Below are 23664 nucleotides of genomic sequence, written 5' to 3'. Positions count from 1 at the left end.
GACTAGTGCTAAGGTTAGAATCATCTAAACAAATAGATTAGTCTATGATCTGAATAGAGAAGCTTAAAGTAGCTAAATTAACCTTTTCTAAAAAGAAAAGACAGCAAAATTTTTAAAATACTGGAAATGATGCCTGAAATCACTGCAATTAATTTCCTGTATTTAATGTTTGTGTTTTTCACCCCACAGCTGTTAACTATTTTTGGTTATATGTTTGCAAAAGACAAATCACTAATAAAAATCATAAGCAACCAAAACTGCATTAAAGCTTCTTCCACAGTCCCATTTTATGGTAAATGTAAAATATTACCCACTTGAAATCCATTAAAGTTTGGAAACAAATGAATTACTACAAGTTACTGGGTTTATTAAGGAGTTCAAGGTAGAAAAAAAAAATCTCAATGACCATCTATCCTTATTTCCTCCCAAATCCTACAATAAAAATGATCATTGAATTCATGAACTATAATACTTATAGAAAATCACTTGAAGTCATTAAAACTAAAGCTTTTTCCTAAATCAATTTTGCTCCTCCTTAAACTACTGCATTATTTTTCTTTTGTTTGTAATTCCATCTTTTGGGAAAAGAATTGTCTTACCTTGGCCTTAATTATTTCTCTACTCACATGGTCCTTAACCTACTGCAACTGACTTAATTCTCTTGAATTTATTTCCCCCAAATTGTACCATATGAATAATACTTAATAGTAATAGGTGGTATGTAAAGAACATTTTCAGACATTCTTCCAAAAGCCTTACTTGCATTTATTCATTTAATCCTCACAATAGCCCTATGAGGTAAAAAGAAACGAAACTGAGTTACTTGTAGTGAGATGGATGGACCTAGAGTCTGTCATACAGAGTGACGCAAGTCAGAAAGAAAAACAAATACCGTATGCTAACACATATATATAGAATCTAAAAAAAAGGTTCTAAGGAACCTAGGGGCAGACGAAGAGAATGGACTTGAGGACATGGGGAGGGGGAAGGGTAAGATGGAACGAAGTGAGAGAGTGGCATGGACATATACACACTACCAAATGTAAAATAGATAGCTAGTGGGAAGCAGCTGTATAGCACAGGGAGATCAGCTCGGTGCTTTGTGACCACCTAGAGGGGTGTGATAAAGAGGATGGGAGGGAGACGCAAGAGGGAGGAGATGGGAACACATGTATATGTATAGCTGATTCACTTTGTTATAAAGCAGAAACTAACACACCACTGTAAAGCAATTATACTCCAATAGAGATGTTAGAAAAATAAAATTAAGATATACAGTGTAAAAAACAATAACCCTATGAGGGAGCTACATTTACTTATTCCTATTTTTGGGGGGTGTGAAAATTGGAAAACAAAGATTGGATACCTTGTGGCAGACCTAGGATTTGATCCCAGCAGGCTGGCTCAAGGCTTTTAACCACGATGACACATTAATTTTTTAGTCAGTGATCAACCTTATAAAAAGGTGGACAGTGCTTCCTCCTGGACATTCTTTGCTTACTTGGCTTCCACCTATCATGCCTTTCAGGTTGCTCTTTTTTTAAAAAAAAAAAAAAAATAGTTAAGATGTACCACTGCACTTTATTTTTAAAATTTACTTATTTAATTTATTGATTTTTGGCTGCATTGGGTCTTCATCGTTGTGTGTGGGCTTTCTCTAGTTGCGGTGAGTGGGGGCTACTCTTCGTTGCAGTGCACAGACTTCTCATTGTGGTGGCTTCTCTTGTTGTCGAGCATGGGCTCTGGGCACGCGGACTTCAGTAGTTGTAGCACGCAGGCTCAGTAGTTGTGGCACACGGGCTTAGTTGCTTCATGGCATACGGTATCTTCCCGGACCAGGGATCGAACCCGTGTCCCCTGCACTGGCAGGCGGATTCTTAACCACTGTGCCACCAGGGTTGCTCTTTAATGGCTAGTGTTCCCCAATATTGTTTTGGCCTCTTCACTTTGCCCCTGGTAATCTCATCCATTTCTAAACATTAGCCATAATGTCTCATGTGAAGGTCTCTGAAATCCACGTCTCAAAAGTGGATCTTAGGTATCACCTCACACCAGTCAGAATGGCCATCATCAAAAAATCTACAAACAATAAATGCTGGAGAGGGTGTGGAGAAAAGGGAACACTCTTGCACTGCTGGTGGGAATGTAAATTGATACAGCCACTATGGAGAACAGTATGGAGGTTCCTTAAAAAACTACAAATAGAACTACCATATGACCCAGCAATCCCACTATTGGGCACATACCCTGACAAAACCATAATTCAAAAAGAGTCATGTACCACAATGTTCATTGCAGCTCGATTTACAATAGCCAGGACATGGAAGCAACCTAAGTGTCCATCAACAGATGAATGGATAAAGAAGATGTGGCACATATATACAATGGAACTCAGCCATGAAAAGAAATGAAATTGAGTTATTTGTAGTGAGGTGGATGGACCTAGAGTCTGTCATACAGAGTGAAGTAAGTCAGAAAGAGAAAAACAAATACCGTATGCTAACACATATATGGAATCTAAAAAAAAAAAAAAAAAGGTTATGAAGAACCTAGGGGCAGGATGGGAATAAAGACGCAGACCTACTAGAGAATGGACTTGAGGACACGGGGAGGGGGAAGGGTAAGCTGGGACAAAGTGAGAGAGTGGCATGGACATGTATACACTACCAAAGGTAAAACCAATAGCTAGTGGGAAGCAGCCGCATATCACAGGGAGATCAGCTAGGTGCTTTGTGACCACCTAGAGGGGTGGGATAGGGAGGGCAGGAGGGAGGGAGATGCAGAGGGAAGAGATATGGTGATATATGTATATGTATAGCTGATTCACTTTGACATAAGGCAGAAACTAACACTATTATTGTAAAGCAATTATACTCCAATAAAGATGTTAAAAAAAAAAAAAGTGGACCTTGCTGGGGAGTAACAAACTCTCAAAAGCAAACCCAGGGCTTCCCTGGTGGTGCAGTGGTTAAGCGACAGAGGTTTGAGCCCTGGTCCGTGAAGATCCCACAGGCCGCAGAGCAGCTAAGCCTGTGCACCACAACTACAGAGCCTGCGCTCTGGAGCCTGCAATCCACAACTACTGAAGCCCGCACGCCTAGAACCCGTGCTCCACAACAATGAGAAGCCCACGCACCACAACTAGAGAAAAGCCCGTGCACAGCAACTAAGACCCAATGCAGCCAAAAATATATAATTAATTATTTTTTTTAAAAGTGCTTATCCCATCTTTCAAGACTTCCATGATCTACATTTAAGTAATGCTTTTTGAGCTTTTTAGTTCATGTTTACATCTTTTTATACTCCAGCTGAAGATTACTTGCTATTTCTCAAATATGCTCTGTATTTTCTGGCTTCTGTGTCTTTATTAATGCTGTCCTTTGCATCTATCAAAGTCTTATCCAACCTCAAATGTCTGTGTCAAAGGTCACCCATCTCAGTTCATCTTCCTGATTCTCCCATAAACAGATGTGGCTTCTCACACCCCACCCTCCAAATCTTCCCAGTATTTTGATGTGCTTCTCTTTTGTACTTATCATAATCTAACTTATTATAGCTATTTATACATGAGTTTTTTTCTTCACATTATCTAGAGGATTGTAGATATCTTGAGTGTAAGCACTCGATTGCAAAGTCATCTTTGCATCCCCTTTTTCTCCCCCACCAACTGAAGCCTACCACACTTCACTGGATCAAAACATTCTTCTGGATTAAATCAGCAAAGGGTGCTTATCGAAGGGAAAGAAAAAGCCTTTATCCTCATTCTAACAAGGCAATGTGTTTTTATCCTACATATATTTCTTTCATCCTAGAAGCTCCCTCTCCGGCTCCAGTTCTCCCACGGACCTGATGCAGATGTTGCAGATGTTCTGTGTGTTGCACATTACTATGAAGTAGGGGCAGGTGGCATTTTTTCCCAGTGCACATTTTTTTCCCACCCTCTCTATACCACCCCTCTAGGTGGTCACAAAGCACCGAGCTGATATCCCTGTGCTATGTGGCTGCTCCCCACTAGCTATCTTGGCATGGATATATATACACTACCAAATGTAAAAAAGAGATTTCCTTTTTATTAAGGAAAATTTTCAATAGAAGCAAAAGTAGACAAAACACTACAGTGAACTTTCATCTACTTCTCACTCAGTTTTTAAAATTATCAACTTAAGCCAATTTTATTCATTTAAACTCCCATTGCTATTATTATTTTTAATAAGAGCTTTATTGTGGATATAATTCACATACTGCACAATTTACCATTTAAAGTATACAGTTCAAAAGGTTTTTAATATATTCAAGCTTAGCAGCCATCACCAAAATCAATTTCAGAACATTGTTATCACTCCAAAAAGAAACCCTGTCCTGATTAATGTCATTTACACCCAGCCTTAGGTAACCGCAAATCCACTGTTTCTATCAGTTTGCCTATTCTGGACATTTCATATAAATGGAATCATATAACATGTGGTCTTTTGTGACTGGTTTCTTCCACTTATAATGTTTTCAAGGTTCATTCATGTCATAGCATGTGTCAGTACTTCACTCCTTTTTATTGCCAAGTAATATTCCATTGTATAGATGGATCACACTTATTCATCCATTCACCAGCTCATCAACATATAAGTTGTTTCTACTTTCTGGCTGTTATAAATATGTGCATTCAAGTTTTTGTGCGAACATATGTCTTCACCTTTCCTGGGTATATACTTAGGAGTAAAACTGATAGGTCAAATGGCAACTTTATGTTTAACTTTTTGAGGAACTATAGATTATTTTCCAAAGTGGCTGTGCCATTTTTAATTTTCATCAGCAATATATGTAGATTCTAGTATCCCCACATCCTCACCAACACTTGTAACTGTCCACATTTTTTATTTCAGCTATCCTAGAGAATGTGAAGTGGTACTTCATTGTGGCTCTGATTTGCATTTTCCCGATGACTAGTGATGTTGAGCATCTTTTCATGTGTTTATGGACCATTTGTTATCTTTGGAGAAACATTTATTCAGATCCTTCATTCATTTTAATATTATTATTATTGAGTTGTACGAGTTCTTTATTTATTCTAGACACAAGTTCTTAATCAGATATATGATTTGCAAAATTTTTCTCCCATGTGTGGGTTGGTTTTTTTTTTCCACTTTTTGATAGTATCTTTTGGCACAGAAAACAATTTAAATTTTAATGACATCCAATTTACCTATTTTTTCTTCTGATTCTTGCACTTTTAGTGCCACATCTAAGAAACTGATGCCTAACCCAAAGTCATAATGACTAACATTATATTTTCTTTTAAAACTTAACCGTATTAGCTCTAACACTTAGGTCTTCATTCCATTTTCAGTAAATTTTTGCATGTGTTCCAGTTGTCTTAGCACCATTCATTCAAAGCAGATCAAGATATAAAAGATTTCTATCACTCCAGAAGGTTCTTCTGTGCCCCTTCCCAGTTCATACTCCCACTTCATCCAGCAAACATCCATTCATTCACTCACTCCACCAAGCAGACATATCCATCCCAGAACCTTGCCACCCTCTCCTAAAAATTTCAGTATGTGTCAGTACTTCACTCTTGTATAATCCTCTCCTAAAAATTTCCTTAATAACTGTTAACTTGAGTAAACATAAGTAATAGGAATTCTGCTTCCTGGATCTACATGGCCCACCCTCTCCTTTAACAGAAAAGAAAACATTCCCATTAATTTGGCAAAGGGAAACGCATCATATCACCCTTCCCTGAGTCTGAAAACGCTGTTGTTTTGTACTCAGTCCCAGTCAGTGAAAAAAAAAAATTTAATGGATTATACAGACAACTACTTCGTGCAGGCTCAGCGGCCATGGCTTACAGGCCCAACCGCTCTGCGGCATGTGGGATCTTCCCGGACCGGGACACGAACCCGTGTCCGCTGCATCGGCAGGTGGATTCTCAACAACTGAGCCACCAGGGAAGCCCAGACAATTACTTTTATTTTTTTTATTTTTTTTATTTTTATTTTTTTTTTTATTTTTGTGGTATGCGGGCCTCTCACTGTTGTGGCCTCTCCCGTTGCGGAGCACAGGCTCCGGACGTGCAGGCCTAGCGGCCATGGCTCACGGGCTTAGTTGCTCCGCGGTATGTGGGATCTTCCCGGACCAGGGCACGAACCCGTGTCTCCTGCATCAGCAGGAGGATTCTCAACCACTGCGCCACCAGGGAAGCCCAGACAATTACTTTTTAACTGCGTATATTATCTTGGAACTTTACTCTGTGAGGGTGGAAAGTACTGGCTGCTCCATGAGCCTTTGAGTGCTTCCTTGCTCTCTCTTTGCCGTCTGTGGCTGGTAGTATGCTGGTCTTTTAAAATTCTTCTCTCTATACCTCCTTATTTGATGAAGTTTCTATGATGTCTTCCAGTTTTGTTATCATGTGGCTTGTTGATTTGAATTGTACTTTTATCTCATGTGGTTTACTTAGGAGTTAACCGGGAGAAACACAAAGCAACAGTCCAATTGTCTGAAGAGTAAAGATTTGTAAAATATCTTCTTGAAATAAGAGCTATCCTCTCAAAAACAATTAGATAGAAGGTACAATATCATTTGCATATGATTCGTATGTACCTGAAAAACCCAAGAGAATCAACTGAAAAATGATGACAGTGTCACACGTATAACAAAAAATGGGTATCCATAAACACATAAAAAACCCCTAAAAATAAGTAAGAAAAAGACAAATAACACAACAGAAAAATGAGCAAAACACATTAACAGGCATACCTCAGAAGAGAAAATCCAAATGGCTGAAAAACATTTGAAAAAATGTTCAACCTCTTTAGTAATCAGGGAAATGGAAATTAAAATCACAAATAATACCATCATATACCTAAAAATTGGGAGGAAAGTTAGATAATGTCAAGTATTAATGAGATCTAAAACAACCGTAGCCTTTCATTCCCACCAACTCCACTTGCTTATCTGTAACCTCCCTCCAGCAGTGAGACACCTGGCTCCCCAATTCACCATACAGTTACATAACCATTCCTTTCCAGCATACATCACAGTAGTGTCAGAATTATTGACTTAAACCCCTGTGCTCATTCATTTTTACCCCTCTGCCTTGCTTTGTTCTTCTCCACTGCACTCCACACCACTTGATATGTTTATTTTCTCTCTTCCTCTTCAGTGATAACAGGGACTTTTACTGCTGGGTTCTCAGCACCTAAAACTGCCTTGAACAAAGTACATGCTCAACAAATATTAGCTGGATGAATAAATGAATTAAAAATCTTTATTATGGTTTATTACCATAATTACCAGTCTCAGTCAGACCTTTCCTAGCCAGCACTAGTTATTTGGCTGTGCGATAGTTTATCTACTTCAGTTAAATTATAATCATAGAATATAATTTAGACTTTCACCAATTCAACTGACTTCTCTCCCTAATTGCTACAATTATAACCACCAACTGAGGGAATTCCCTGGTGGCCCACTGGTTAGGGCTCTGTGCTTTCACTGCCGAGGGCGAGGGTTCAATCCCTGGTCAGGGAACTAAGATCCCACAAGCCATGCAGCACAGCCAAAAATAAATAAATAAAATTAAAAACAATTTTTAAATAAAATAAAATAATCACCAACTGAAACAGTGAACAATCACTTGCAGCTTCTAGTTTTCCTCGAAGGCCTGACTCAAGCCACCCTTCCCAACCCCTGCCAAACCTAAACCTCCTGGACACCACCAACCTTATTTAAATTTCCTAGACATTTTCAATTCTGAGTGTTCTAGCTATCTATTGATAAATATTTTCACATTTGTTAGGAACATGAACAACATAATCACTATCATAAGTTCAAATCACAGAGTTAAAAGAAGAATTTAATAAAAATTAAGCTGTTAATTTTACATTAACCTTCCTAAAGAACTGTGAGGGCATATAAAATGATTTTTGGAAAAGGTACAGATTTGCTCTCTTTCCCTAAGTGTGGAAGTCTGAGTTTTAAGAACACTAAAAGAAAACATATGGAAAAGATCAGTAACAAGATGAAATCTTGGCCCAAATATGGTCTGCCACGTTTTACATACCAGTGTCTCAAATAATAGATGAGATTTTTACAGTATTGCCAAAACATCTCTTGAAACACTGTACACTTTTTAAAAATCTGAAGTATAATGAAATAAATCTTGTGCATTCTTTATAAAAACCTAATGGAAAATACTATTTTGAGGAAACAAAAACAAATTCCAGAAATCACTTTACCTTATTAGTTTGTACAAGCTTGAAAGAATCTCCCAAAGAATGAACTCAAAGTTCACTGCCAAGAGATACAAGTTAACTCTCTGTTTAAAATATGAAAATATTAGTATAAAAATATAGCATTTAAGTAGTTAACTGCCACTCTTCAAGAGAGACAGCTCAGTGAAATTTGTAAATTTTCTACATCTGCAAAATAAAGGCAATAATAGCTGGTCAACAGAAGTTCCTAATTCCATCTTATTCAATACTATAAAATTATTTTTTTGTACTAGTAAAAACAGACAAATCAGAGATATACCTTCTGAGTGAATTCCATAACTAAGAGATTAATTTTATTTCAAAGGTTATTAGAACGCATGCTAGTGGATGTATCTGGGAGGAAGGTGAGAAAGCAGATAGCTGATAGAAAAGAAGGTATACTCCTTTGTATGGAAAAGTAATATATTTAATCTGTGTCACCAATGACCATCTATTTCATTTTTAAAATAAACTAGATGTGAAATGCTGTATGTTTCTAATCCTGGTTCCTTGTCTTAATAAAGGGAAGCACTGGTGTGAACACACAGTATCAGACAACCGAGGTCTCAAGATAACTCTGAGTTCCACCTTAAAATGCCAAGACACTGAGCTCCATGTTACAGTGGACCTTACTTTGAAGAATTCTTTGGCATGAAAATGAAAATAAAAACAGTAATCAGTACATGCTGTTTCATTTAGTTCTGTTTGCCTTTCATACTAGAGGAAATTCTTGCCATACCTCAAGCCAAAATTAAGGGGAAAAGAAAGAAGTAAGCCACATAAATCTGACCAAGAACACAAGCATTTTAATTTGAGTCCACAAAGTTTTGGATAATGAAAAGAAATACATAATTTTAATTCAACCCTAGTATTTTCCAAGTAGATTATATTTGCTTAAATTGCTATAGCAATTCAAGGGACAGCCCTGCCTGGACACACAGTTACTGTGGATTTTTAAGAGATTCAGTTTAAGAATTTAGGAATTTCTGATTCATTTACAGGATTTGCAAATTCATCAGCCCCTGAAAACTAAAGCAAACTCAACAGGTATGATGATAAAATAATTTTCAATTTTTAAAGAAAATATTCCTATTGTTAAAAATATATTTGATTTAACATTAAAATAGATTGTAGCCATCATAAATGTACACTTTTATAAGCAATATCTGGTAAAAGCTACATTAAAATTTGATTAGCAAAAATATTCAGGGAAATAATATAGGGAATTTAATTTTCTAACTTAAGATTTACCCAATAAATGATCTTTGTTTAGATTTTTTTTTACTTTGAATGAAAGATTCTCACGTTAATGGAATAATTTTCTGTTTCTCTTTCCTTCTCCCTCTCCCTCTCTCTCTCTCAACTTTAAGTGACAAAAAACCAGTGAACGCCTTTGAGCCATACATCTGAGCAATGCTAGAGATTCTGGTTTTTAGAGAAATGGGTATTTGTACAAATTTCACTAGAAATTTTCTCAAAATTTCTTTATTAACCAAATCCCTGATATTACAATGTGTTTGCCTCTTCTTCAAAGAGAAAATACAAGTATTCTATCTAGCACTGAAGGTTCTAGTTTCTTGGGTTTCAGTTAATTAAGATCCAAATGTATTATGGCTAAAAATAATTTTGAGACTTTCATATTTTTAATAGCAAAAGAGTTTTACTTCCTCAGGTCTTGTGTGTGATAGTGATGTACACAACTTTAATTTTACAGAGTTAAATTTAAAACTGCTTTGGAAAAAATTCTGAATCATATCCTAATACTTGGTTTCTTATATTTTAGTTTCTGTGGCATACCAATAAAACAATTAAGTTTTTAAAATAATAAAATTCTATGAAGCTTTCCAATTACTTTAAACTTTCCAGGACAAAGTTTCATCTCATTTTGATTAGTAATTTAAATTAGAACTTTCTTGATGAAAGCACGAGTGCTTTTTTCCAGGTAAGAGAAATGTTATGACATAGAAACTTTTTTAGCTGTAATATGAAAAATTCATATTAATGAGTAATTTTAAAAACCTGGTAACATATTTCAGTTTGCTTTAAACTTTCTTTTTCACATTTTTGATTTTTCTACTAAACAAGGTAAGGAATACAGGTAGGAAAGTGAATACAGTATACTGTGACAGAAAAATATTCAATAGAAAAGAGAATAGCCATGTTCTCTGTGAAAATGTTCATTTAGAGAAATCACTGTGGTGAAATAAATGCCTGGAAATAATCAACATTAGCAGCAATAAACATCACTAACAAGATGTAATCTATAACAAAAAATCAATCATGTATTCAACAAATCTGTGAGCACTTACAAACTGTGCATTGTACTAGAGTCTGTCAAAAATTAGAGGTTGAGAAATGAGATGATTGACAGTGAGTTATAATGTTTTGCTATGAGTTATCCTATAGGAGACAAGGCATAAATTGCCGAACATAAAAGGCAGAAGTAATAAAAATATGCGTTGCAAATGGCTGGTAAAAGATTAGCTGAATGAAAAATTTGGATAAAAAGAAATGAGAGCACTATAACAGGGAAAATGATCAGGGGTGAAGTTTCAACTTCACTTTCTTACTCTTCAGAGTAAGAAAAATAGAAAATAGTGGGTATATCAATGGAGATGGAATGGATTTCAGACCAGAAAACGGCACTTATTGAAAAGGGTGTGGGACAAGGTTGAGCCACAGGGCCGAGGTCCTCAGTAGATGAGGACAATGATAATGAGCTCAGATTTAGAAGAGAAACTGTCTTCAGGGAAAGACCTTTCTTCTTAGGCGGCCAAGAAGACCAAAAGCAGATAATACTAAGAATCCCTTTATTTTCAGAGAGGCCCTCGTCATGAGGTCTTGATTCCTAGGCAAAGGTAAGTGCTGAACCAAAAGTATCATCCAGGTCTCCTTTTTTCCCAACAATTTCTTGTAGTTGTTGAACAGTCATGACTTTAATTATCAAATGTAAGGTTACTAACTGATGATTACTGATGTTCTAACACAAGGATAAAATTCAGAGTTCTGATGAGCAGTACTCTTTCCAAAGTTCATCTGTGTATCAGTCAGCTTCTGAGACCCCCGACATGGCCTGACCCCGCACAGCTGCATGTCTCTGCCTCTTTGCTTCTACTTTCATCTCAACTCCATGGTGCAGTACTTTAAATGAAGTATGACAAGCACTTTAAAAAAAAGTTGATATGTTATAGTATAATGAGTATAATAAAATACTATAATTTTAATACATAAAATATTATCAACTAGAGAGTAATATGTATAGGGTGTTCTATACCCATTCCTGGGAATCTCCCAAAGTCTTGGCCAAATGATGTCTGCAAAGGTTTCCCTGTCTCCCGCAAGCAGGGTTAAGCCACTGGTTCTCACAGCACTGGTATCTTTGCTGCAAACCATACTTCCCTCTGCCTGAGAATATGGTTCACTGTGCTGTGCCTCTCTTGTCCACTAAATTGTATGCACTAAATTGTATGCTCATGTCTTCATATTTTCTTCATTTCTGTGTTTCCCACCAAGCACAGTGCCTCACCCCTAAAATTCAAGACAATCATCAAGTAACCCAATCAAACTAACTAAATCACTAGTAATATTTGCAAGGCTCTTTTCTAACCATGTCCACACACAACATCTAGTACAGGGTCACTAATTATAGCAGGTGAAAATGCACTCCTAATCATACCCACTGGGAGCTTCCCAGTGCCCTGTCTGGGTCAGCCAGCACTGAACACTGCCCTTTGGGATGAGACTACACTCTTTCACTTCTCCTCCCAGGACTCTATCTTACTTGATGCATGAACACTGCAGTGTGAAGATTATGGCTCAGCTATATTAATGAATTAAACTAGGTGTTCATTCCCAGAGTGCAAATTCCTGAGGTTACAATTTAGACCTCTAGGTTCTGCTTGAGATTGGCTGTAACAGTCTTATTTTGCTCCTTCAACAGTTAACCACCACATCCCAAACATCTCACCCTTTGTTGCTTACATGTTTTTGCTCATCTCTTCTATCTGCAAATCTTCCCTATTTCCCTCTGTGAGAACCCTCATATTCCTTCAAAGTCTAATTCAAATGCGATGTCCTCCATGAATCACATGGATAAAAAGGAACAATGGATGGAGTCTATTTAGATTTGCGAAAGGAAACTTCATGAATTTCAAAATCAAAATTGTTTAAAAGATGAAACCGTTACCATTTTGGCATTTTATGTAGGAAGGGATAAGATTAAATAGAAATCAATATATTAGAGTAAATGATTGTCTATTCTATTTTCTTGGTGAAAAAAGAGGCAAGGTCATCATCTGATTCTCCACTAAGACCTAAACTCCTGGGAGACAGGACAGTGTGCTTTTAATATCTGTGTATCTAGAAATTAACTCCAAAATATTAGTGGAAGGAAAGAAGCTAGGAAGGCAATAGGAAAAAATGTATAGAATAACCAATTAGAAACTAATTTTGTAGAATATAAATATTGTGTGTGTTTGTGATTTAAAGTAGTTATTCAAGTAGAGTCAGAGACAAAATAATTGGATTCTGCAGACTATTTCACAGGGAAAAACTGAAGTCACAGTTAGTCTTGGACAGAAAACACTAAGAGGAAACATGATAGTTATTTTTAATATCTCAAGCTTTCACATAAAATGGAGTGTTCTATGTTCTTCCAAAGAGCAGAAAAGAACATCAGCAAACAAAAGTTGCAGCGGGAAAATTTTGGTTAATATCAAGAATCTCCTAAGTAACTAAAACATAGAGTCTCTCTTCTCATAGGCAGTAAACATCACTGAAGGGGCCAAATAGTCAGTGAGAACATCCAGCATTTATGTGGAAAGAGCACTTGGCTTTGGGGTGGAGAGATGTCATGCCATCATTGTAAATCTACAGTCTAGTAAGCAAGACAAATAGAGATTCTCTTAAAAGATTCTCTTAGTCTGGTTCAATGCAGTATGTGACTTTTTAAAAAATACCACCTTATACATTAATTTTGGTCTGAGCAGTACCCTTTAATTCTTGACATTCTTTTATATATTTCAATACAGATATAGATATTATGCATCTTATATAACTGTCAATTTATATACAAATTATTCTAAGTTTACTCACTTTTCCCACAATATATTTCCTTTTTGCCTTGTAATAGGACAAAAAAAGGAACATGGGCTTTTCAAGTCCAGTATGTGTCCTTTTCTTCTTTCTTGGAGTCAAAGTATATTGCCAGTATGAAAGTTATCAATGGGATGAAGATTATGACCAAGAACCAGACGATGTCTACCAACCAGAATTCCAATTTCATCAAAATGAAGATTATGGAGTTCCATTTCATCAGCATACTTTAGGTTGTGCCAGTGAATGCTTCTGTCCACCTAACTTTCCATCATCAATGTACTGTGATAATCGCAAACTCAAGACTATCCCAAATATTCCAGCATACATTCAGCAAGTTTATCTTCAGTTTAACGAAATTGAGGTTGTGACTGCAGATTCATTCATCAATGCCACTCATCTTAAAGAAATCAACCTCAGCCACAACAAAATTAAATCTCAAAAGATTGATCATGGTGTGTTTGCTAAATTGTCAAATCTACTACAACTTCATCTACAGCATAACAATTTAGAAGACTTTCCGTTTCCTCTTCCTAAGTCTTTGGAAAGGATTCTTCTTGGTTACAATCAGATCTCCAGACTGCAGACAAATGCTGTGAATGGGCTAGTAAACTTGACCATGCTTGATCTTTGTTATAATCAAATTGATGACTCTACATTACAAGAAAAAATCCTTGCGAAAATGGAAAAACTAATGCAGCTTAACCTATGTAATAACAGATTAGAATCAATGCCTCCTGGTTTGCCTTCTTCACTTATGTACCTGTCTTTAGAAAATAATTCAATATCTGCTATACCAGAAAATTACTTCAATGAACTCCCAAAACTTCATGCTCTAAGAATGTCACACAATAAACTACAAGACATCCCATATTATATTTTTAATCTTTCCAACCTTATAGAGCTCAATGTTGGACACAACAAACTAAAGCAAGCATTCTATATTCCAAGAAATTTAGAACACCTATATCTAGAAAATAATGAAATTGAAAGTATGTAAAATTTCATTTTTCTGTGTATTGTTTTTATTTTTATTATTTATTTATTTTTAATTTTTATTTATTTACTTATTTATTTTTAATTTTTATTTATTTACTTATTTATTTTTAATTTTTATTTTATATTGGAGCACAGTTGATTGACAATGTTGTGCTAGTTTCAGGTGAACAGCAAACTGATTCAGTTATACATATACATGTATCAATTCTTTTTCAAATTCTTTTCCCATTTAGGTTATTATAGAATATTGAGCAGCGATCCCTGTGCTATAGAGTATGTCCTTGTTGTACATGTCAATCCCAAACTCCCAATCTATTCCTCTACCTCACTCTTCCCCCCAGTAACTATAAGTTCGTTCTCTCAGTCTGTTTCTGTTTTGTAATTAAATTCATTTGTATCATTTTTTTCTTCGATTCTGCATATAAGTGATATCATATGATATTTTTCTTTCTCTGACTTACTTCACTTAGTGTGATAATCTCCAGGTCCATCCATGTTGCTGCAGATGGCATTATTTCATTCTTTCTTAATGGCTGAGTAATATTCCATTGTATATATGTACCATATCTTGTTTATCCATTCATCTGTCGATGGATATTTAGGTTGCTTCCATGTCTTGGCTATTGGAAACAGTGCTGCAATGACATTTGGGGTGCCTCAATCCTTTCGAACCATGGATTTCTCCAGATATATGCCCAGGAGTGGGATTGCTGGATCATATGGTAGCTGTATTTTTAGTTTCTTAAGGAACCTCCATACTGTTCTCCATAGCGGCTGTACCAATTTATATTCCCACCAATGATGTAGGAGGGTTCCCTTTTCTCCACACACTCTCCAGCATTTATTGTTTATAGATTGTTTGATGATGGCCATTCTGACTGGTGTGAGGTGATATCTCATTGTAGTTTTGATTTGCATTTCTCTATTAATTAGCAATGTGGAGCATGTTTTCATGTGCCTCTTGGCCATCTGTATGTCGACTTTAGATAAATGTCTATTTAGGTCTCCTGACCATTTTTTGACTGGGTTGTTTGGTTGTTTGTTATGGAGTTGTATGAGCTCTTTATAAATTTTGGAGACTAATCCCTTGTCGGTTGCATCGTTTGCAAATATTTTCTTCCATTTTGTAGGTTGTCTTTTCATTTTTTTAATGGTTTCCTTTGCTGTGCAAAAAGCTTCTGAGTTTAGTGAGGTCCCATTTGTTTATTTATTTTTTTATTTCCATTACTCTAGGAGATGGCTTAGAAAAGATATTGCTGCGATTTATGTCAGAGTGTTCTGCCTATGTTTTCCTCTAAGGGTTTTATAGTATCTGGTTTTACATTTAGGTCTTTAATCCATTTTGAGTTTAATTTGTGTATGGTGTTAAGGAATGTTCTAATTTCATTTTTTCACATGTAGCTGTCCAGTTTTCCCAGCACCATTTACTGAGGACACTGTCTTTCCTCCATTGTATAGTCTTGCCTCCTCTGTCGTAGATTAATTGACCATAGGTGTGCAGGTTTATTTCTGGGCTTTCTTCCCTGTTCCATTGATCTATATGTCTGTTTTTGTGCCAGTACCACACCATTTTGATGACTGTAGCTTTGTAGTATAGTCTGAAGTCAGGGAGCCTGATTCCTCCAGCTCCATTTTTCTTTCTCAAGATTTCCTTGGCTATTCGGGGTCTTTTGTGTCTCCACATAAATTTTAAGATTTATTTTTCTAGTTCTGTGAAAAATGCCATATCATAGGGATTGCACTGAATCTGTAGATTGCCTTGGGTGGTATAGTCATTTTGACAATATTGATTCTTCCAATCCAAGAACATGGTACATCTTTCCATCTGTTTGTATCATCTTCGATTTCTTTCATCAGCATCTTATAGTTTTTGGAGTACAGACAGGGTTTTTGTCTCCTTAGGTAGGTTTATTCCTAGTTATTTTATTCTTTTTGATGTGATGGTAAGTTGGATTGTTTCTTTAATTTCTCCTTCTGATATTTCATTGTTAGTGTACAGAAATGCAACAGATTTCTGTGTATTAATTTTGTATCCTGCAACTTTACTGAATTCATTGATGAGCATCATTGTCTTTTAAAGACAGTAAGAAGAGTATTTTGACCTTTTAAAAAATGAATCTTTAAAAACCTATGCTTTACAAATTGCTGAAAATCGTTGCTTTGAAGCTGGCTAGGGAAATGGCAGAAATTGGCCCCAGAGAAAGGTGTGCTCCAAGGTTTATAGTTTTTCTATTAAATGTTATCACCTTGAACATTGAGAATTAGTACTGTAGAGTATACAAAGAAATATGAGATCCTGAGTAATGGAACTATAGGTGATTTTCACTTTTTCCTTTTTGAGATTGTTTCTACTAAGAATTTATTACTTAAATAATTTATTTAATACTTAAATAATTACTTAATAGTCAATGAAGCTATCGTTTATTTTGATAATATAAAATTCATTTATAGTTTCATTTTCATTTTATTATTTGATTACTGTAAAAAATAATTAAACCTAATTCCACTTACAAGTATTTTAATTAATAAAACTATACCCCATAAACATTTTAATAAAATTCAATATAGGATTATGGATGTAATACAGCAGGATTAATTTTTAATTTGTATTTTTCAGATATCAATGTCACACTGATGTGTCCATCTGTTGACCCACTACATTACCATCATTTAACATACATTCGTGTAGATCAAAATAAGCTAAAAGAGCCAATAAGCTCATACATTTTCCTCTGCTTCCCTCATATACACACTATTTATTATGGTGAACAAAGAAGCACTAATGGTCAAACAATACAACTGAAGACCCAAGTTTTCAGGAGATTTCAAGATGATGCTGACAGTGAAGATCACGATGATCACCATGAAGCCCCAGAAGAAGAAGGAACAGAAGAAAACATTGACCCTCACTATTATGGAAGTCCAGAATGGCAAGAAACTATATAGGTGTACATTGATAACTTCACAAAATCTTATTATTCAGTATAAATTTAACTAAATATGCATAGTTCGTAGTAATATACCTGGAATTGTGTACTAGTATGAGATCAGATTGAATTTAGGTTGTTGACAACATGTGCATCATTACACAGGATTAGAACTTACTCAAAATGATACAGATTTTAGAAATGTAAATTAGAATGATAAGTAGGAATCAAAAACTACACTTTGAATATTAAATTATCATCATGTTGAGAAAAAAAGCAAGTTATGACCACTTCTATTAACAGTAATTTTTCTAATAATGATGAAAGAAGTAGTGTTAGAAGCTAAGAACTGTAAGCCATGTGCTTTAAATCACTATGAGCATAGTGTTTAAATGCCAGAAGGTTATATTAATGTAACAGCAGCTACTCATTTAAGGAATAGACTATTTTTTTGACCTAATGTCCAGAAAAGCTTTCACACTTGTATTTGAATATCATCACCATGACAGCCACCCCCCTGGTCCTACCACTTAGAGCACAGAATGATATTCTTGATTTTCAAAACAGGCTATTGTACTAAGGATCCAAGGCACAGACTTATGAAATCAACTAGTCTTGTTTTTCTCTCAGAGCACGAAAGCAACAAATATTTAAACCCTGTATTTGGATACCTAAAAAACACCAAATCATCTTATCACAATTCGTATTTTAGCAAATTTCAGCAATTGTACAAAACAATCTTGACTGCGTTCCAGTGTTTCCATAGTAAATTCACTAGAGAAAGGTTTTAGTTACAAAAAGATTTGCTAATAAATAACTGCTCTTTTCACAAGGTTAAGTTAATGTTAGCACAAGAAAGTATATCAACATAATTAAACACTTCTATTTTCCTAGTACAATATATTAGAAATATATATGTATATCAGCCAATGTTTATTTACAGTGTTAAAGTTGAAGAGAGTTCCTTTGAAATTTGAATGACAGGCTTTGATATTGTCTTTAAATCCTTAAAAATCATTTTGAAGCATTTTAAGTATGCCTTAAATGAAGTATAACTTCTATGATGAACTTTCTTGATTTACCAGGCTAATATTTCACAGAATTCCTCAGATAAGAAATAAACACAAATCTGGAACTGCCTACACAGGAGACCCCTCAAACAAACAGTAACAATTTAAATAGTATGCAAAAATACAAATTAAAACTATATTTTAAAAGCAGTTTTCTAGTGGTGAGTCTATATTTCTGGAGATGACAGTTTAAAATGAAGCCTCTAATGCTCTTTGTATCTTTGAGTAGGTTATTAGCATGTAGCAAAAACAGAACACCCACATGTCCCCAGGGACAAGCTCAACAATCCAGAATGAACATGAACAACACTTCATTCATTCATTCATTTAATTAACATTCAGCAAGTCATTTGGTATGCAGGGATTAGTAATGAGAGGTCAAACAGAATACATATGTGCACCTGTGACGCTATGAGACACAGGTGTGAGGGTAAAGGTAAGAGCAAAATGTTAGTGATGTGGGTAAAGCACATTTTCCAAAGAGGTAAAAAACTTTAAGGACCATCTCCCCCTTTATTGAAATTTTTTTAAATAGGGTTATAAATTTAAACATTTATTATGAGCTAATATGTGGAAAATACTGTGGGTGTTTTAGGAGATCAGAAAGAGAAGACTATTTCTTACCCAGAACAATTTAAAATTTAATGAGGAGCCATCAGGAAAATGCAAATCAAAACCACAGTGAGATACTCCTTTACATTCACTGGATGGCTATAATCAAAAAGGCAGACAAATAATAAGTATTAATGAGGAGGTACAGAAAGTGGAGTCCGCTGGTGATGAAGTCAAATGGTGCAGTTGTTTTGGAAAGCAGTCTGGCAATTTTTCAAAAAGTTAGTTACCTATGATCCAACAATTCCACTCCTAGATATATACCTAAGAGAACTGAACACATATGTTCACACAAAAACATGTACACAAATGTTCATAGCAGCATTATTCATTAATAGCCAAAAAGTGGAAACCACTCAAATGTCCTTCAGCTGATGAAAGGATAAACAAAATGTGGTATATATCCACACAATGGAAAATTATTCAGCCAAAAGAAAATGAAGTACTGATACATGTTACTACATGGATGAACCATGAAGACATTATGCTAGTGAAAAGTCAGTCACAGAAGACCACCTATTGTATGATTCCATTTATATAAAATGTCTAGAAGAGGCAAATCTATAGCAACAGAAAGATTGTTGGCTGCCTGGGGTTGGGGAGCAGGAGAATAAAGGCAAACTGGGGGATGACTGACAATGGATAGAGTCTTTCTTTTGGGGGTGATGAAAATATTCTGAAATTGATTATAGTGATGATTGTACAAGTTTGAAAATACTAAAAACTATTGAATTGTACACTTTACAAAAGTGAATTGCATGAGATGTGAATTATTTCAATAAAGCTGTTATTTAAAAATTTAACAGAGACAATAAAATCTAATAACTCACTAACAAAAGGAAGAAAGAAATACAATGTGGCAGTAACTGAAACACGATGTGAACACAGATATACCGACTTTATTTCTGGCCAGGATGTGAAGCAGTTGAAGGCTTCGAAGAGGTGGTACTTTGATGTGTGAGTAGGGACCGACTGGCAAGAGTGGAGAAACAAGGTCCTAAGGTGAGATTAATATAAAGATGTGGTAATTACTTATTTCACCTCTTGCACAGTTAAAACCCTCCAAATTTTCAGAATTCTGGAGCACCTATTTTTATCTCCTCCTAAATTGACAAATGAAAATACATTTTAATCTTCAATGAATAGGCTTAGTGAAGAAAAAAATTGCACAGTTTAGCAGTTTGTAACAAGGAATTTGAAATCAGATATACCTTGGTAGAAGCCTGACTTCACACTTGTAACTAAGCAAGATGACTCTGAGTAAGTTACTTCTTGAAGCCTCCCTTTTTGCATTTCTATAAGGAAGGTGGTTCTCACAGGGCTGTTATAAGGACAAGTAGAGATAGTGTACATACCAAAGCATTTAGCAAACTGCATGCCAGTTACAGGTACCCTACAAGCAGTAATTACTGCAGTATGTCCAGCCCAGCAGCCCACTGGATATATGTGCCCCCAGCCATCAGCTGTGCTTCGCATGCCTTGGCGCTCTCTCCGGGACCCTCTAGATGGAGTTAGCATCTTTCAGTCCCTTGTAAAGTTCCACTTGTAAAAAGATTAGTAAACAAGACAGAATTTACTAAAGATTTCATTAGGGAGAGAGAGGAGGGAGCTTAAATCATACATCCACAACAAACATATTCCAAGTCATTATTTGATGGTTCAGCTTTCCAAAGCACCTGTAGATGGACTACAAGGGTGGGAAGCAGAGTTCCCTCCATCCCTCAAAAGGCACTTGGCTGCCTGGCTCCTCTGGCTAGAGTAGTCATACTCTTCCTGTCTATTAGGAAGAAGAGGTCACCTCTGTTCTCCCTTTAAGGGCATGTATATATAAACACATCACAAAATGTCCTCCAGCTGCAGGGCCAAGTAAGGAGGCAGGTTAACAACCATCTTTTGTCCAAGTTTTTTTTTTTTTTTTTTTTTTGCTGTACGCGGGCCTCTCACTGTTGTGGCCTCTCCCATCGCGGAGCACAGGCTCCGGAGGCGCAGGCTCAGTGGCCATGGCTCACGGGCCCAGCCGCTCCGCGGCACGTGGGATCCTCCCAGACCGGGGCACGAACCCGTGTCCCCTGCATCGGCAGGTGGACTCTCAACCACTGCGCCACCAGGAAAGCCCAACAACCATTTTTTGTTACTCAAAAATGTCCAGAGGAACTCATGCCTACCCCAAGTATTTCTCATTAAAAAGAAAACAAAACAAATAACCACCAATGCTTTCCCTAGGAGGATGGAAAAATAAAGTTCTACCTCCTACCAGAGCTGCAAACAAAACCAGATGATATATTTATATTAGGAAAGAGAAAGATAAAAATTCATCAATTTTCTCATTACACTTCAAAGTATTAGCTATATTAGCTCTGAGGCTGAACTGTGTGTGTTTGTGACCACTAACAAATAAATCCAAATGATACCATGAACCCAAGCTTAATTAGCAAACATTAGAAAGGAAATAAAAATAAAGGATATTTAATAAATTTGCTTATAATAATACTGGTTGAGAATATTTAGCATGTGTTTAAATATTACCTGAAAACTACATTTTTACTTTATTCCTCAAGTTGGAACCACCAACCCAAAATGCAGATGTATGCATATCATGTAACATACTAAACCAATTCCATGGGGACAAAACAGAAGAAATAAACCTGTCTCTTCTGTATACTTTTACTGTAGCGAAGAATTCATATGACCCAAGGAAAGCTAGAACTAAAACCCCAATTTCCTGATTCCAAATCCATCTTTTCTAAATCTTAGAAATAAAGAATAACAGCAGCTGGAAACAAAATTAAATCATAACTGCTAAAAATCCAAAGTTTCTTACATGTTCCAATTTCCTAAATAAGTATAACCTGGTATGCCTAGCAAGTAAATAGCACGGCATTTATGGATATGTCTGTCATTGCATGTTTAGGTTGCAAATTTATTATATGTAGACTTATGTACTACTCATAAAAATTAAAATCACAAATACGATACATTTTTAACATTAACCCTTCTTTATACTGAGTCATAATTCCCCTCCCTTTAAACTTAAGCCTTTAGTCCAGGAAGTACTTGGGTTCGCATCTTTATCTCATTTGACCAAACAACTAGGCTTCAGGCATAAGCAGAAATTTGAGACAGAGATTCAAATCATAGACTTCCCATAAAATCCTAGAATGTTCATTAGAAACAAGTCAGAGGTCATTCCCACACTGAAGGGGAGATGACTACACAAGGCAAAATTCTGGGACACCTTCACAGATATAAAACCCTATAAAGATACCAAGGGTAATGTGGCAGGGTCACCAAAAAGAACTCCACAGAGATAACCCTCTCAATTTTGGATAAATGCCTGCTCTTGAGCCTTAGCTTTCATCTTTTATTACTGTTCAGTGAAAGCTAAATAGCTTTCTACTAGGATACAATAGTTCTTTCTGGAGTAGAAAACAATCTAACTTTGAAACATATTTTATACTGGAAACTATGTAGTAAAGAATTTGACCCCAAAGAGGGGTTTGGGCTTTGCTGTCAGCTTCTAGGAGGTAATCTCTCTCTTTGTTTAGAATGGGGGTTAACACATCCAATCATAGGGTGGGACAGGCCATACCAAATAGTCTTAGGTTGGCCATGCCAAAAAGACAACCATGTGATTTAGGATGTGTCATATAGTATCAGTCAATCTGGGGGCAGAGTTCAACCATGTAGGATACTCAATTGATCATGCATATGTAATGAAGCCCCAGTAAAAACTGAACTGTGAGGCTCAGTAGTGCTTTCCTGGTTGGCAATACCCATATTCCCTGTCATACATCAATGCCGGGCAGGTAACGCATCCTGAGAACAATGGAAGCTCTGCACTTGGAACCATCATAGACTCTGTCCAATGCGTCTCTTCCTCTGGCTGATGTTTATGTGTATCCTTTCCCTGTGATAAATCATAACCATGAATAGAATGGCTTTCAGTGAGTTCCATGAGTCATAGAAAATTATCAAATGTGAGGGTAGTTTGGGGAACCCCCCAAACTTTCAATTGGTATAAGAAATGAGGATGGTTTTGGGGACTGTGCTCTCAAACTTTAAAGTTTGGCTAACTGTGAGTGGGAACATACATATTTTCCCGTGTAATTCTGAATATTTCTAGAATCTTACCTTGTGTAGTCATCTCCCCTTCAAGTGTGGATGTGACCTCTGACTTGCTTCTAACCAACACAATATTGCAAAGAGATGGCATATATATGATTATGGGTGCATGACTGCTACAAAGAAACTGTGAGATAATAAATGTGTGTTATTTTAGACCATTAAACTTGTAATAAATAACCAATAAAATAGATAAGCAGTGATATTCTTCAGAAATGCAACATTAGAGGGATACTTCTAAAATGAAAACAGAATCATGTCACTCACTGGCTTAAAAATCTCTCAGTGGTCTCTCACTGGCTACAAATAAAACTCAAACACCTCAGCAAGGTATAGAAGACACTCTCCTTAATCTGACCTCTAGTCCCCTATCTAACCTCTTAACATGCGCCACCCACTTCACCTCTTCTCTCTCTCCCTCCAAGCTCCAGCAATATACAACTAATTATCCATTTCCTTAATGATCTACCCTCCCCACCTGTGTGCTGCTCCCATTCCCAGAGCACTTCTCCCTAGGCCTGCCCCCCACTCCCACCCCTCATTTTCTCTAGAGAAGTCAGTATGGTGCAGCCTCTGTGGCTTCACCCTTTCCCAGGC

The 23664-nt window shown here is 36.2% G+C and overlaps 2 protein-coding genes across 3 annotated transcripts in view; one reads left to right on the top strand and one right to left on the bottom strand.

Moving 5' to 3' along the window:
• Positions 1-23664, bottom strand: part of CENPP (centromere protein P) — a 205699-nt gene that overhangs the window by 114438 nt on the left and 67597 nt on the right. The window lies entirely within an intron of this gene.
• Positions 8979-19748, top strand: OMD (osteomodulin). Of its 2 annotated transcripts, XM_067041117.1 has the most exons (4): positions 9021-9290; positions 11064-11101; positions 13375-14329; positions 16954-19748. In XM_067041117.1, the coding sequence occupies exons 3-4, from the start codon at positions 13390-13392 to the stop codon at positions 17280-17282; spliced, it is 1269 nt and encodes a 422-aa protein (XP_066897218.1). In that variant the 5' UTR covers positions 9021-9290; positions 11064-11101; positions 13375-13389; the 3' UTR covers positions 17283-19748. The 2 variants fall into 2 exon arrangements, with proteins under 2 accessions (XP_058928406.1, XP_066897218.1); XM_059072423.2 differs by lacking the exon at positions 11064-11101 and having other exon boundaries at positions 8979-9290.

Source organism: Kogia breviceps, chromosome 8 (genome assembly GCF_026419965.1).
Source record: "Kogia breviceps isolate mKogBre1 chromosome 8, mKogBre1 haplotype 1, whole genome shotgun sequence".
In the NCBI taxonomy this organism is placed as follows: domain Eukaryota; kingdom Metazoa; phylum Chordata; class Mammalia; order Artiodactyla; family Physeteridae; genus Kogia; species Kogia breviceps.
Note: the sequence above shows the minus strand (reverse complement) of the source record. Positions and strands in the feature narration are given on the sequence as shown.